Source organism: Podarcis tiliguerta (assembly GCF_965153285.1).
Source record: "Podarcis tiliguerta genome assembly, chromosome: 10".
Taxonomy (NCBI): Eukaryota; Metazoa; Chordata; class Lepidosauria; order Squamata; family Lacertidae; genus Podarcis; species Podarcis tiliguerta.
Window position 1 is genome coordinate 39,727,339 of NC_139543.1, and position 16,526 is coordinate 39,743,864.

Consider the following 16,526-nt stretch of genomic DNA (forward strand, 5'->3'; position numbering starts at 1 on the left):
CGTCGAGGGCTAAGCGCTCCTTCCGACAGCACCAGAGCGTTTTCCCGCCCTGTGCGAAAACCAAGTCCTATTCTCCCAACCAGGAGACACAAAACAAAACAAAAACAAGGTCCCAAAGAACCGGGCCACCCGCGCTTCCCTCGCACCACAGACAAGTGCGGCAATGAGGAGGAGGAAGAGGAGAAGCGCAGGAGCTCGCGGGGAGACAAAAGGAGCGCGAGCCCCTCCTGGCGCAACTCCCGCGCCTCCCCCAGCTCCTCCTCTTCCCCCGCTCCGCCCGCGCTTGTTGCCCCGTTTCCTAGCAACCGTCCGCGTGCCGCCTCTCGGGGCTGAAAGAAAGCGCAGGCCGGGGAGGACGGCCGGCCCGCCATGGAGGCCCCCAGGCCCCGAGCCCGCTCCCCGCCTCTGCCTCCCCCCAAGCCCGCCATTTTCTACGGGCCCGTGGAGCCGGGGAACCCGGTGGTGGACAGCTTCGAGAAGGACCTGTGCACTTGCCTGGGCTACTTTCGGCGCCAGCGGGAAGCGAAGGCCTCGGGGGCCTCGGGCTCCAGGCAGCAGGAGCTGCACAGGCTGGGGTAAAGCGGAGGCCGGGGACGGGGCTGGCGGGGAAGGGCGCGCCTCTCGTCCCGCTCCCTCTCTCTCCTGCGCCCTCTTTCTCCGCCGTGCTTCCTTCTTTACTGTATATAACAGTATATAAGTTCTCAGAAGTTGCAGGGGGATAGCCTGGACTCCTCTGAGCCGTTAAGCACTCTGTCCCTCGTTGGGCACATGCCCTCGTCACCCACATGAAGGTGGCACAGTGTATTATCCAGTTGTAGCTGACACCTGTAGCTTAATTAATTATTATTACAACAACAATTTATTATGTATACCCCGCCCATCTGGCTGGGCTTCCCCAGCTGCTCTGGGTGGCTCCCAACAGAATATTAAAAACACAATAAAACATCAAACATTAAAAACTTCCCTAAACAGGGCTGCCTTCGGATGTCTTCTAAAAGTCAGATAGTTGTTTATTTCCTTGACATCTGATGGGAGGGCGTTCTGCAGGGTAGGTGCCACTACCAAGAAGGCCTTCTGCCTTGGTTATCTGTTCACCTCATTATAAAGACTCTAGATCCAAAGTTGGAACCATTATCCAACTGCGTATCGTTCTTCCCCTTTAGCATTGTACTATCCTTGCACTAAAAAGGACTAGGTGCAGCCATGCCATTTTCTGACAGCTATTAGAAAAAATAAGTGCTAGGGAAAAGCAGAAATAATGCTTTTCTCCCACTGCAGTTCTTTGACCCTTAGTTGTGCTAGCAAAGTAAGAAGCTTTCGCCCAAAGAAGCTTTGGGGTGCATAGTGGGAGCACAGGCACAATTACCAGTTTTGTTTTTTGCAAGGAGGATAATAGGAAGGAGAAAGCTATTAAGAACGTAAGAAGGTCTCTGCTGGATCAGGCAAATGCCTATCTAGTCCAGCATTCTGTTCTCGCAGCGAACATCCTGACACCTATGGGAAGCCAGCAAACAGAAAATAAGCTCCATAAGTGCTTTCTTGCTTATGATCCCTAGAAACTGGTTTTCAGAGGCATACCCAGCTCTACCTCTCTTTTAAATCGGAACCAGTGAAGGCAGTGAAGGTCCTGTGTGAGTGTCTGGAGGCGGTTGGAGGATGGATGGCGGCTAACAGATTGAGGCTGAATCCTGACAAGACAGAAGTACTGTTTCTGGGGGACAGAGGGCAGGCGGGTGTGGAGGACTCCCTGGTCCTGAATGCGGTAACTTTGCCCCTGAAGGACCAGGTGCGCAGCCTGGGAGTCATTTTGGACTCACAGCTGTCCATGGAGGTGCAGGTCAATTCTGGTGCCAGGGCAGCTGTCTACCAGCTCCATCTGGTACACAAGCTGAGACCCTACCTGCCCGTGGACTGCCTTGCCAGCGTGGTGCATGCTCTGGTTATCTCCCACTTGGACTACTGCAATGTGCTCTACATGGGGCTACCTTTGAAGGTGACTGGAAATTACAACTAATCCAGAATGCTGCAGCTAGACTGGTGGCTGAGAGTGGTCGCCGAGACCATATAACACCGGTCTTGAAAGACCTACATTGGCTCCCAGTACGTTTCTGGGCACAATTCAAAGTGCTGGTGCTGACCTTTAAAGCCCTAAATGGCCTCGGCGCATTATACCTGAAGGAGTGTCTCCACCCCAATCGTTCTGCCCAGACACTGAGGTCCAGTGCCTAGGGCCTTCTGATGGTTCCCTCGCTGCGAGTAGAGAAGTTACAGAGAACCAGGCAGAGGGCCTTCTCAGTAGTGGTGTCCGCCCTATGGAATGCCCTCCCATCAGATGTCAAAGAAATAGACAACTATTGGACTTTTAGAAGACATCTGAAGGCAGCCCTGTTTAGGGAAGCTTTAATATTTGATGAATCATTGTATTTTAATATTCTGTTGGAAGCCGCCCAGAGTGGCTGGGGAAACCCAGCCAGATGGGTGGGGTGTAAATAATAAATTATTATATTATTATACTGTCTCAGATATAGGAGGTAATATAATCATGGCTTGTAACTTTTGATTGCCTCATCTTTGAATTTGTCTGATTACCTTTTTAAAACTGTCTCAGTTGCTGGCCATTGCTATATCTTTTGGTAGCAAATTCCATAATGTAACTATGCGCTTTGTGAAGAAGTATGTCCTTTCATGTGTCCTGAATCTTTCAACATTCAGTTTCATTGAATGACTGCTGGCTCTAGTATTTTAGTGGGGGGGGGGACTTCTACCCACCTTTTATAGATCAAGTCTAATTTTATACATCTCTTTCATATTCTCTGAATTAAAAAGCCCTACTTTTGTAACTCTCCTCATAGCTCCTGGATCATGGTTGCCTTTTCAATTCTGGGAGTTTCAGAGAATTTTTAAAGAGAATATAAACACAATGGCCTAGTTTCACAATGTGATATACCATAGATTGACCCTGCTTTGCTCCCTCCTTTCAATGTGGAATATAGATACAATCCCAATCCTTGATTTAGCATTATGTCTGAACCAGAGATCATGGTTTATTTGGCTTCAAACAAACCATAGAAGGGGCTTGTGTTTGACTTGGTGACAGTTGTTTGGCTGCATCATCCCTGGTTCAGGTATTATGTTAAGACAGGGACTGTGACTCCTGGAAGACCTGTTCCCTGCCTTGTGTGCCTTTTCTGACCTGGCCTGGAAGGGCAGGGCCCTGACTGACGCCAGTTACAAAAGCTGAGGCTGAACTCTTGGGCTGGGGTGTTGTTTGGGGTTTTTTGTTGAGTGTGTGTGTGGGGGGGTTGCAGTTGCTGTTGAGTTTTTTTGTATCTTTATTTTTGAGCTTGTTATTAATTTATATGGAAATTGTTCAGTTTTGTTGTGTATTGTGTGATGTTTTATTGACTACCTTTGTTAAGTTGTAGTTATGTATTTTTTCATGTTGTAAGTCGCCTTGAGCATGGTTTAAACTGTGGAAAGGCGGCATACAAATAACATTATGTATGTATGCATGTATGTATGTATGTATGTATCGTAAGTTTCTCCCTGGCTTGTCAGGTTGTAAGAATGCTGCCAGTGTGTTTCCTGCCTTTATTAAAAAAACCAAAACAAGAATCAGTCCATAACTTTCAGTGATTATTTTTGTTTAGAGCAACTACTTTGTTTAATATTTGGAACCACTACAAGCCTCGATTCCCAGATTGGTATTACAATGAAAAACTTGTGAAAGTTGGTGATGAGCTTGTGGAAATGAAAGTAAGTAATGCCCTATGTGAATTATTTATATCAATTTCTATCCTATATCAGCATTTGTATTCTGCCATCTGAGAATATACATCATACATTTGGTAAAGTGCAATCTCTGCCCATGATAGCTCATGTCTTTTTAGCAAACTAGACGCGATGCTAAATTTGTCATGTGCAGTTAAAAGAATCTTTTTAAAACATTAAACAGTGGGCATATGTGTATTACCTGGATCAGACCATGGTATACAGGGAGTCTTGAGAAAAAATTGTGTTAGCAAATGGGTAGCCCTCCTCCTATGTGCCATGGTCCTAATCGAATAGGAACTTTCTGTGCCTACTGTTTAATGTCTAAAAAAGCTTAATGTAATTGCAAGTGATGAATTTAGCATCAAGTGTCATTTGTTTTTAAGGTACCACAAGACGACTTGTTGTTGAAAGCCATTTGAATACGTAATACCAACCCATGATAGCTGACTGTGCAATCCTATATAAACTAAAAAAAAAAGTCCCATTAAGTTTAATGATTCTTCATCTCAGGTAAATTTAAGTCTATTTGTGGCCATTACTGTACATCAAAAGTAGACTGTTAACCCCATAAGCAGGCCTTTGGTTGATTTGATTGACATCCTATGCCCTTTTAAAATGTGAGGGGTTTTTTTTGGAGGGGGTGTTATTGGGTTGTTTTTATTTTGAGTATTTATTTTGTAGTTTTATATTTTGATTTTGTTCTGTGAACTGCCCTGAGACCTCCAGGTATAGGGCGGTATATAAATTCATAAAGAAATAAATAACCCCCCCCCCCCAGCTCATGACAAGATTTAGTGAGATGCCTTCAATTGTGTTCCCGGTCACTCTTTACTTTCACCTGCATGGGTAGGCACTCTGTTAAAGGTATATGAAACTGGAAAAGGAAATATAGTAATCTTTAACTGAAGATTCTAACACTTTTAACACTGCTGTAGAGGCAGAAGACTCTCACCTCCCCCCAAAGAATTCTGTTAGAAGGAATGTGTGTGTATGATCACATTACTTGAATTAACCTCACTTGCAGTTAGTCTTATTCCACATGTTGAGGGAGATTTATCAAGAAACTCATGCTGTACAAGTTGATGATGGTGATGATTCAGTAGCTGGCATTTTTACTTTTGACATGGGAACAAAACATTAGCCTAGCATTACAATATATTATCAATTAATTGCCATTTTTTGACAGATTAATAAGATTTATACAATGAAATCTAAGATCTGTTTTTGCTTCTTAAAGAATGCCATGCCCTTTCCCTAGCTTGTGTGTCTTATTTAACTCAAGCACCTAAATGACACCTGCAGTCTCAGTTTTATAGTTCTTGCTTCCTTTTTTTTGAAACAATGCTCTGTGTAGGTTTCCATTTGCTCAGGAAGTGGTTGCATTGTAGAGGTAGATGAAGAGATCTTGGTCTCTAGCTTATAACACATTTTCTTCTGAAATGCAAATAAAATTAAGAATCACTAACATGACTGCTATGTATTTTTTTTACCAAAGCCTTAAAAAAACACACAGTTACCTAGAATTGTTTAGATATTGAATATTTCTAATTTTCTTTTTTTTTATATATGCCATGCTTTGATATAAAGGAAATCTTGTTTTCTTGATTGTTATAGCCATACATATTGGAAAGAGCACAGTCAAGTTAAGCAGTTGAATAAAGGCAGTTGTTACAGCTGGAGGGATTTAACTTTTGCTTAAATTTTACTGAACTAAACTACCTAAAAGTGCTGAACTTTGGTTGAATTGCTGTTGTTTTTGTTGTTTGTTTCAATATTAGAAACAAAACAGGGAAACAATAAATGACAACAATATACTTTCCATGATATATTGACCAACAAGACTGAATAGACCTTCTCTCCACCTCTCTACCATGCTGTAGTCTTATACAGTACTCACCTGAGAGTATGTCCTGTTGAATTTGATGCAACTTACTTCTGAGTAGACATATATAGTATTGCATTGTAAATGTATTATAAGAAGGATGGACAACTTGTGACCCTTCAGATGTTATTGGAGTACAATTACCATCATCCCTGAACATTGTCTGTGTAGGGTTGATAGGAGCTGGGTTCCAAAATCTTAACGTTTTGTCACTTAAAATTTTATGGAAATTAAAAGAATGCATTTTATGTCTGTGTAATCAGGTGTTTTTTTGCTTTTCAGGAATATAAGCTGGCACTTACACAGTGCTATGGCCGATATCTTCAGGAAATCTGTAGTGTAAATCTAAATAAAGTTGGATCAGACGTGCATCAATTTAAGTCTGATTTTTTCCCAAAGGGATTTAGAGATCCAACTGCTGCGCGTACAGTAAGTATATACAATGAAGATTTAAAATAAATGTTGATACTATTTAATATTTTAATAATTTGGCATTAACAAGGTTTCATTAAATATTCAGTAAACACCACCCATTCTTCCTCCAGCAGCATGCTGTCTTAAGGGCACTTCCCATATGACAACTCATATCGTGTTTAAAGAGACATTCATACTTTACTTACATCTAATTGTGCATATATTTTTTGCACACTTCTTTCCTGTGGTGCTTGCTTATTGCTATGAGTAGGAAAAAATAATAAGCAGCATTTAGAGGTTTTGTTTTTTTTAAACTGCCCTTTTAATTTGCAGTTATTGAATATAATGGCACATTATAAGTCACGTGTAGGGAAATTATATGTACAGTTGGGATGTAAGAAGATATCATTTCCCATTTTGTCCTGTATTTATGACATGCTGCATTGTTTCTGTTCTGTTGCAGTTTTTTTCCTGCCAAAAATGATGTTATTCATCTCACTGTCTGTTAAGGCAAATTTGTATAACTTTTGCACCATCAAATCTAATGCACACTTAAATTTTCAGAATCTTGAAACCAAAAAAAGTATTTGCTGGCAAATGTAAATGTGCCATCAAATCTAATGTGTGCCTTAATTTTCGCAACGTAATTTGGCCAAAAATGGTGAGCATTAGATTTGAGTAAATATGGAATTCAATTATTACATAAATTATGTAAATTATGTTGACATTATTTTTCCCCACTCTATTCATTTCAGTTCAAATACAGGGGGAAAGGTGATTAAATATCATTTGCTATCTGAAAGCAACAACAGTGAATACTAGTCACATTAACTGGATCATTTTCTGTTGCAGACATGGGACAGATAAGCTATCTTCATTAATTTCCATTTCCACCATTTCCATTTTATTCGTAATTGCGTAATGGCTTCAAATGTTTATATGCCGTAATGTAGAGATGAATGGAGATGCATAGCTTCTTCCATTAGAACATCAGAAGAACCCTTCTAGATCACACCAAGACCTGTCTTGTCCAGTATCTTGTTTCCCACAGTAGCCACCCAGATGCCAACAAGAAGTTCAAAACCAGGACATGAGCGCTATAGCCCTCTTCTGCTAGTATTTCTTAGTGACTAGTATTCAGAAGCACGCTGCTTCAGCTTTGGGCATAGTATGTATCCAGCTCTATACAGCTATATCATGGAAGGGCAATTGACTTGCTGATCAGAAGGTTGGCGGTTCGAATCCCCTCCACGGGGTGAGCTCCCGTCGCTCAGTCCTTGCTCCTGCCAACCTAGCAGTTCAAAAGCTCATCAAAGTGCAAGTAGATAAATAGGTACTGCTCTGGCGGGAAGGTAAATGGTGTTTCCGTGCGCTGCTCTGGTTCGCCAGAAGTGGCTTAGTCATGCTGGCCACATGACCCGGAAGCTGTATGCCAGCTGCCTTGGCCAATGAAGCAAGAAGAGCGCCGCAACCCCAGAGTCAGTCACGACTGGACCTCATAGTCAGGGTTCCCTTTACCTTTATACTCCCTCAAATGATACCTCTGTCTCTTAATCTGTGGCATCCAACATCACCCTGTGTGTGAGAAATACAGTTCTTTAGTCGGGGTGTTTTTGCTCATTCATAGGAGAATCTTATACAGACTTGCATGTATGAAAAATACATTTCATACATTCTGACTGTGTGCTGTGGGCAAAGTGTCTACTGAATTGAGACAGATCTTACATTTGCAACTATGTTAATGAAATTAGCAAGCATATACGTTGTAGGATCGGCATAACCATCTTTTAAAAAACAACTAATTATTCATATTCTTAGTCCTCTGGGCATTTTATGATTTCATCTAATAAATATGTTAAAAGAGTTTGCCAATGTTTTTGAAAAACATTTGGGATCTAAGCTCTCCTAGGATATTATTTATTCTTCCTGTTGTAAAAGCAGATACTAAGGATTTCACTTTGAAGCTTCATAACTGGAAACCAGCTGTTTGCTGTTGAATAATGTGCTACATGAACCCAAGTTTTCCCCCCTGCTCTAAAATGTAGGTCTAAAGTGCTCCAACATGATGTTCTCTGATTTCAGGTGGAAGATATTTTGTACTCTCTTGGTAACCAAATATCCTAGTTTAGGAAATTACAATAAACACTGTTTACCTTTGTGGTAAATTGAAGCCCAATACAGATTGTTTCTGTGTATCACTTCTTTTTATTAGATGAAAGGAACATTTTTAGTATCCTAAAAGTGTCTTAGCATTTTCAGTACTGAGAAATTCCCTGATTTTTTAGACTTTTAAAACAGATAGGAAACCTCTGGTCCATGGGCCTGATCTAGCTTGCTGAGCCTCCCTATGTGACCTGCAAGGCTATTTTGGGCAAGCCACACCCACTTGCTCTACCCCTGAAATCATAGAGGCAGGGCATTGTAGGCATTGACAATTTGGAGTGCCCAAAAAGTCCTGTTGCACAGCATTTCTCAAGCACCTGATAGCCAGCAGGTTGTCAATCAGCTGATGTCATAATAATGTTGCCCCATTCATCTTTCCAAGTGGGGGGCGGTGAGGGGGATAAGGATCTGGCCTTCCGGGCCAAAAAGGTCCACTACTCCAGTTTCACAACATCTTTTCTGAACACTCTCTAACAACAATGTTTTGTCATTGAGTGAAGGTGATTATTGCTGTTGCAGTTATTATTAGTATTATTAAAAAACTTTGAAACACATGGTTCTTCTTCGTACAGAATGTGGGTGGCCAACACTCAGTTAAAGCATATTTAACAATACTACACCCAGTTAAAGTATATTTTAAAAATTGCTACTATGCCTATTGAATATTTTCTTGCTCTGTGCTATATAGAATTGGATTATAACCAACTTTGGAAAACAGATTGTCAAGATGTTTTAGACTATTATTATTTTCCAGGACTGAGCTCTGCTTTGACCGTGAATAAGTGTCATCTAAGGGATTGGCACTTATGGATAGACTCCAGAAGGGACACACAGCTAATTAGAAACAGCAATTTTACCACTCGACAACAATATTTTAGAACTAGCTATTTGACCAAATACCTTTACTGAGCTGTTTCCAAATGATGCCCACTGCAGTTTTGGATGACTGTTGCAGCAAGGTCCCCTGTGCAGGCAATTTTTATATTTGTGGTCAACCTCAGGGGGAAGACACTACTCATTATCTGTTGGCCTGCTCCTTATATAGACACCCAAGAGACCACTTTCTGAAACGTTTGTTCACACAAGCAGGCAGGTACACTCCAGCTGAAATGGTCTGGTTTCTTTTAAGCGACACTCATAGCTTTGTAACACACAAAGTGGCCCCATATGCATTGGCTACAACAAACAGACAGACAGACAAACAAACAAACAAAAACATTAAAAAGTAGTTTGATAACATTCCTATAAAACATTGTGATGATTTGGAGGTTTAATTTGAATCAAGCTGGATTTGCGTTTGTTGGTGTCTCTGGTAACCTCTCTCATATATCATGGATATTGACTCATATCATGGATGTATATGATCTCTATTGTTTTACTGGTACTGTTGCTTTGGGTTTGTCATGGCCTTTGGCTAGAAGAATAACTTTATATTGACAGAAATATATATCCTTATTTGAATCATTTATAGACTGCCTTTTATTCAAAGAATGTTAAGGCAATTTACAACCATTAAAATACCTTTAATAGATGAAATATATAAATAATATAAGAATAAATCAAACATGATACAGACAAATCCTCAAACAGTTCCAAGTACAAAAATTAGTATGCATGGCTGCCAAAGGCCTGAGTGAATAAATAAGTTTTTAACAGGTGCTGAAAATGGATCACTTTTGGCATCTGCTGCACTTCAGAGGCATTAGCTTTAGGCAAGAAGTGTGAATCCCTCACACCAAATGAGTAGCAAATGCATGAAAACAAACAAGCAAGGACCTTATCAGAACAGTTGCTGTGCTGGAAGTGGAATGTTGGTTTGGCTGTGGAAAAACTTTCCTAGAGACTGAAGTTCTGAGGATGTTTCATTGAGCCCTTGTTTAAATTTAAGTACTGTGCCATGAAGCCATTTCTTAAATTAAGTGCTATGGTAGAAAGTAGTTAATTAGCTAAAAGGCAGCGATTGGATGAAAAAAGCACAAAGGAAACAAGCTAGTGAAGAAGGGGCCAATGAAACATGGGGTAGACAGTGGTGAGAATTTCATACAAGACCTAGGAGTGAACGTGCTGAGTGGCACAGTTGTGAAAGAGCTGGGGAAATATGTCCTCTGGCTGAATGGCTGAAGGGTGAGTTATGGGGTGGGGTGCTAAATTCACATTTTGATTTGAAGAATTACGTCATTTCAATCTCTGATTATTCATTTTAGTTCCATGTTTTGCAAGTGAGGATTATCTGCATTTACAAATTGGTGTGTGATAATGATGAGGACCTCCTGAATCAGGAATCTGTGAAGACATGTTTCAGACTCTTGTCCATATTGCAACTGATCATGCAGATGACTTTGCCACACGAACGTTTGTGTTGGCTTGTCTACAATGGTACGCCACAAATTTTACTTTCTAAATGCTGTTGGAGAGCTGTCAAGATTAAAAGAGTGTTTAATTTTAGAGCTCCCTCCCTAATATAAAATTCATGGGGAATTTCAGTTTTGCCATTTCTGTTTACATTTTGGGTTGAATTTTCACTGTGAAGCAAATTATTTATTATGCAGGCAGTTGAGTGCTGATAGCTTTAATGTAGATGGATAAGTACTGACAAAGCACTATAGTTTTTTAAATTGAAAAAAAACATAAGCATGTAAAATATAATATATAATATACTGTAAGATATATCAGAGGGTATTGTTTTCATATAAGGGAATTCAGTTCCCAAAGTTTAGGAAATAAATTTTTGAGATTATTAGAGTCATGAAATGGTTGACAAGGTTTCATAAGTAAGTTTCAAAGAAGTTAGAAACCATTTAATATGAATTTTTTCCTGCTAGATAAGCTTTGCCAATACAACCTATAGGTGTTATTTTGTATGTCCATTTACTGTATTCACTGTGCAGGTTTTATACATATATACATATAGCTTACAAATTATATTGAATAAGTTGAATTCATTAATACATAAACAAAAGCCAAGTTGAGGTGAGAGTAAGGATAGTCCACAAGCTCAGCATAATATATATATAAGCATGCACACAGATGCACATATTGCTATATATGTTTTAAAAATAATTTACTTGTCCTTGCAGGTACAATCCATATGTATACCATTTGTAGGCATTTAATGACCATAGGTCAATCTTCTAAGGTATGGCAAGATAAATTTGGAAGTATTTGTCTCTTTTCCTATGTCTGTCAAGATATACTAATTTTTCAGATTGTCACTGTTCTGCATGTTTTTGGTAACATTTTAGCTTGTGTTTGACTTGTGATGATTTTGTGTGTGTGTGTGTTTTAAAGGATGTTCTTAACTTAAATGAATGAATGAATGAATGAATGAATAAAGTATAGAAAACTGGCAGTGTTAAATCTGATATTGTTCTTTCAGTGGTTTTGGCATTTGAGATTTCAATAGACATTGCCCATAGAATTTCAACATACCTTCACAACTGGAGCACGTACCAGTTTAACTGGCACCTAACTTTTAGGCTCAGTTCAGTGTTAGTTATTACTTTTCATCCTGTACATTAGAGGTGGGGAACTTTTCCCAGCCCAAAGGTTGCATTACCCTCTGAGCAGTCTTCTGGGGCCACAGTCTGGTAGCAGTCAAGGCCAGAGGCAAAAAGTGGGTGGAGCAATTCCTAATGTTTGTACAGTAGACTATATACCAGCCATGCAAAATGCACACTTCTCCCTCCAGATGAGCAAAAGACATTAACACTGTTTAAGAATACATTCCAGCCAGAAAAGAAGAGGGTAGGGGGCAGAGCCATTGATGGGTAGAATCATAGAATCATAGAGTTGGAAGAGACCACAAGGGCCATCGAGTCCAACCCCCTGCCAAGCAGGAAACACCATCAGAGCACTCCTGACATATGGTTGTCAAGCCTCTGCTTAAAGACCTCCAAAGAAGGAGACTCCATCACACTCCTTGGCAGCAAATTCCACTGTCGAACACCACACTCCTTGGCAGCAAATTCTTACTGTCAGGAAGTTCTTCCTAATGTTTAGGTGGAATCTTCTTTCTTGTAGTTTGGATCCATTGCTCCGTGTCCGCTTCTCTGGAGCAGCAGAAAACAACCTTTCTCCCTCCTCTATGCGACATCCTATTATATATTTGAACATGGCTATCATACCACCCCTTAACCTCCTCTTCTCCAAGCTAAACATGCCCAGCTCCCTTAGCCGTTCCTCATAAGGCATCATTTCCAGGCCTTTGACCATTTTGGTTGCTCTCCTCTGGACACGTTCCAGTTTGTCAGTGTCCTTCTTGAACTGTGGTGCCCAGAACTGGACACAGTACTCCAGGTGAGGTCTGACCAGAGTAGTACAGTGGTACCCCGCAAGACGAATGCCTCGCAAGACGAAAAACTCGCTAAACGAAAGAGTTTTCCGTTTTTTGAGTCGTTCCGCAAGACGAATTTCCCTATGGGCTTGCTTCGCAAGACAAAACGTCTTGCGAGTTCTTGCGAGTTTTTTTCCTTTTTCTTAAAGCCGCTAAGCCGTTAATAGCCGCTAAGCCGCTAAGCCGTTAATAGCCGCTAAGCTGCTAAGCCGCTAATAGCCGTGCTTCGCAAGATGAAAAAACCGCAAGACGAAGAGACTCGTGGAACGGATTAATTTCGTCTTGCGAGGCACCACTGTACAATGGCACTATTACTTCCCTTGATCTAGATGCTATACTTCTATTGATGCAGCCCAGAATTGCATTGGCTTTTTTAGCTGCCTCTTCACACTGTTGGCTCATGTCAAGGTTGTGGTCAACCAAGACTCCTAGATCCTTTTCACATGTACTGCTCTCAAGCCAGGTGTCACCCATCTTATATTTGTGCCTCTCATTTTTTTTGCCCAAGAGCAATACTTTACATTTCTCCTTGTTAAAATTCATCTTGTTTGTTTTGGCCCAGTTCTCTAATCTGTCAAGGTCGTTTTGAAGTGTGATCCTGTCCTCTGGGGTGTTAGCCACCCCTCCTAGTTTGGTGTCATCTGCAAATTTGATCAGGATGCCCTTGAGTCCATCATCCAAGTCGTAGATGTGGCTTTGGAAAAGATGGCGTGGCCTAGGTGGAGGACAAAACCTTGGGAGAATCCCAAGGGCCAAATAGAGGCTGCTCTAAATGATTTGGGACCCCAGGGTCATTACTGTCTTTTTCTGTCTCAATCTAGCTGTCCACCTAGATTATCGTTATTGTTAACATGTTGCCTTTTAAAAGTTGTTTTGTCTGCCATGCTTTTTTTTTTTTACTTTTCTGTTTATTATCTCATGTGATAGTGTTTGGTTTTTCCGTGGTGTTAGCTGCCTTGGGCATCTCAGAAACAAGACAGAAAGGCAAGATGTACATATTTTCAACAAAGTTAACTAATGACACAAAATTTGTTTTCTAAAGAATCTTAGATGAATACTCAAGGGCTGTGCTGCTGCTGCAGCCGCCACTCTGTAAATACAGTACTACACTATTAAAACGTGTTCTTGTACTGTTTGAGTAAAAAACCCTTAGTATTGATTTTTATACATTTTACTTGCATGAAGATGGGAATACTTTTATTTATTTAACCAGGCAGATTTATTATGAATATGTTATTTGATTTCAAAACAGTGTGAAAGTGAATATAGATAGATATAGATAGATAGATTTCATTCTGAAATTTGCAGTATGAAAATTACATACTGCTTGATTATAAAGGAAGATTTTTCAGTTGTCCTTAAACTGTACTGTAGTGCCACCCAGTGGCTATTTTTTTACAATAAGATCATCATGTGACTTTCAAAGTTTTGTTCATCTCAGTTGTACACTCCAGAAAAAGTAAGCCAGAAAGGTAGATGTGTGTGTGGTGGGGTAGGTCAGTTTTGCACATAAGTCTGCAAAAGTTATTATTATTTTTACTAGCTTATCTGCTTATAATGTTAATCAGTTATGACACACTAAAGTCTTGAACTGATAGAGCGGAAAGAAGTATAGTAGTTATCTTTTCAACCCCTGCAATATTTTATACTAATCAGTGTTAATATCATTGAGTGATATTCAGGGTTAGTCATATTCAGAACACACCCACTGAAATAAATTGGCTTAAATTATGTTGACTTCTACTTTAAATTACGTGGATCTACTTTGAATATAACTAACACTGGATGTCACCCATTAATGGCTTAATTTATAATCAGTTTCTCTTTCAATAGGTGCTTGAATATTTATTATGGGCCTGTGTATGTATGGAATCATCGGTTCCCCTTTTAGCTGTACACTATTTGCCATGGAGAGCAACACTGTATGCTGCTGTTTGCCAGTGTTATTATGACTGCTATTCTGGCATAAATGGAGAGGTAGTGATTATCCTTCATATTTTAAATATAATTAAAAATATATTGGATTTGTGTAAAAACAAGCTGCTCTTGGGAGACTATATTAAAGTGTGCATAAAGGGTGCTGTCTTTGTTTTGTGTTCCTTGTCTGAACAGAAATACAAATTTAGAAACAGTCCATAAGTATATGATGTTGGGATCATTGATCTTGATTTGATGGGAACACAACCTAGCAATTTTCCAAATGACTTATTCTTGGATAAAATAGACAGGTTACCAGTCAATTTTTAGTTTACTTTCCCCTTTTTCTCAGCCTTTTGCACTGTTAATACTGTTAGTTTTGATTTCAATAAGTGACCAACATACTGGTCCTTATCTGTATAGTTACGACTGCCATAAAGGAACATTTTATCCCTGCAGCATAAAACTTATTTCTGTTGTAGACCAGCTGATACCTTTGACCCTGCAATCCAAGTACTTCTCTAGTCTGTCTATCTGATTTAGCTCTAGCCTACTCTGTTCAGTCTTTCTGCCTATTCTGTCTCCAACATTCTCCATAATGTGTTTTGCTCTGCCTACTTACTTTCTTAGTAATCTGAATCCAGAATTTTGGGCAGCTAAACCTAGAATGGTTATCTGGATCCTAAGCACTGCCGTTGTTGGTTGTTTCTGATCCACATGAAGCTTCCCAGATTTCTTCTCTATCTTATTTGGAATGTGACTCTAGGATGGGCATTGGAATTCTGAATGCTAGCAGTCAGTGGAGTTCTAGTTCAAGATGGGGGGCACAGTATTGCCATTTCTTCCTATTCCCACGCCTGCCTTTATTAACAGGAAAATAATAGTCACTCCAGTTTACATTTATATATTATTGTGCTTCAGATATTTGCACGTCGTGGTTTGGTTAAAATAGATGAACTAAAGCAAATGGAAAATATGAGTTCACCAGCATTAAGCACAGAAACAAAGAGAAAATTCAAAGAAGCAACTGTGAAGGTATTCATATTTTATAGGGATTTATAGGATTTAAGAAAGTGGAACATGTAACATAATAATTTATGCTTTTTTCCCTTTCCTCTTTGGGGTCAGATGGCAGCAATGATCTTCAAAAGATCAGCATTTGAACCCAGAAGACGACCAAAGGGGCTTTTTCGTCCAAGAGTGAAAAATAATATGAAAGATATACAACATGTATGTATTAGCCATTTCACCCTGTCCTGATCTGGACCCCATGAGGGTAACGTAGCCAGGCAGGTAGCAGGTATGGTCAGATTTGAGTTGCAGTACCTTGGATAGCTCCAGGGAGCCAATTTGTATCAACAAGATTCAGAATTCAACTGAGGCCTTTTATATTGCTTGATTGGACCAACCTTTCTGGGCCAACCTCTTCTTGAAGAACAGAGATCCTTAATGTGAGTGCAGTGAACTCCCCCCCACCCCTGTGGGCTCCATTTGGCTCACCAGGCATTCACCTGCCTTGCACCTGCTGTTCAGCAATGCCCACACAGCCTTTGCAAGGCACTTTGAAACCCTTACTATCAGTTGTAGGTGCTTCAAAGGGCAACACGGCCCTCTGCAAGCACCAACAACCGGCTGATTGTCAGTGCATAAAGAGACCTGTGTACATTTGAAGCCCCGACAATCAACTGTTCACTAATCCCTGTCATCTATTCTGCTGGCACCACCTCTTCATTGTCATCCCACTATCTATCTACTGGCTTGGAGCCTTCTTCCCCTGGCAGTTCCCTGGCAGGTGCTCCTCTGCATCCAGCCAGTCCATGACTTCCCTAAAATGTCTTTTAAAAAAAGGGAAAAAAAATCTGCTTCATAAAGATTTACTTTTTATAATTTAAATATGACACAAACAAACAGAGCTTTCCTTAATTCCAGCTAAGACTTACACTTCACACTGGTTTTTTACCTATCCGTGCACAGTCTAACTTAAAGCTCTCCAGCATGGTTTTATATGGAGCTGTTTACTTACGACAGCTATTTTAAATATGT

At 40.2% G+C, this 16,526-nt stretch overlaps 1 protein-coding gene across 2 annotated transcripts in view; it reads left to right on the forward strand.

Moving 5' to 3' along the window:
• Nucleotides 1–284: 284 nt before the first annotated feature.
• The window catches only part of CFAP54 (cilia and flagella associated protein 54), a 101,453-nt gene continuing 85,211 nt past the window's right edge, over nucleotides 285–16,526 (forward strand). For both annotated transcript variants that reach the window (XM_083401026.1, XM_083401027.1), the window contains exons 1-8: nucleotides 285–575; nucleotides 3,651–3,756; nucleotides 5,939–6,085; nucleotides 10,438–10,609; nucleotides 11,311–11,369; nucleotides 14,400–14,543; nucleotides 15,405–15,518; nucleotides 15,612–15,713. In XM_083401026.1, coding sequence (XP_083257152.1) covers nucleotides 370–575; nucleotides 3,651–3,756; nucleotides 5,939–6,085; nucleotides 10,438–10,609; nucleotides 11,311–11,369; nucleotides 14,400–14,543; nucleotides 15,405–15,518; nucleotides 15,612–15,713 — 1,050 coding nt within the window. In that variant the 5' untranslated portion in view covers nucleotides 285–369. The remainder of the gene's footprint in view (nucleotides 576–3,650; nucleotides 3,757–5,938; nucleotides 6,086–10,437; nucleotides 10,610–11,310; nucleotides 11,370–14,399; nucleotides 14,544–15,404; nucleotides 15,519–15,611; nucleotides 15,714–16,526) is intronic.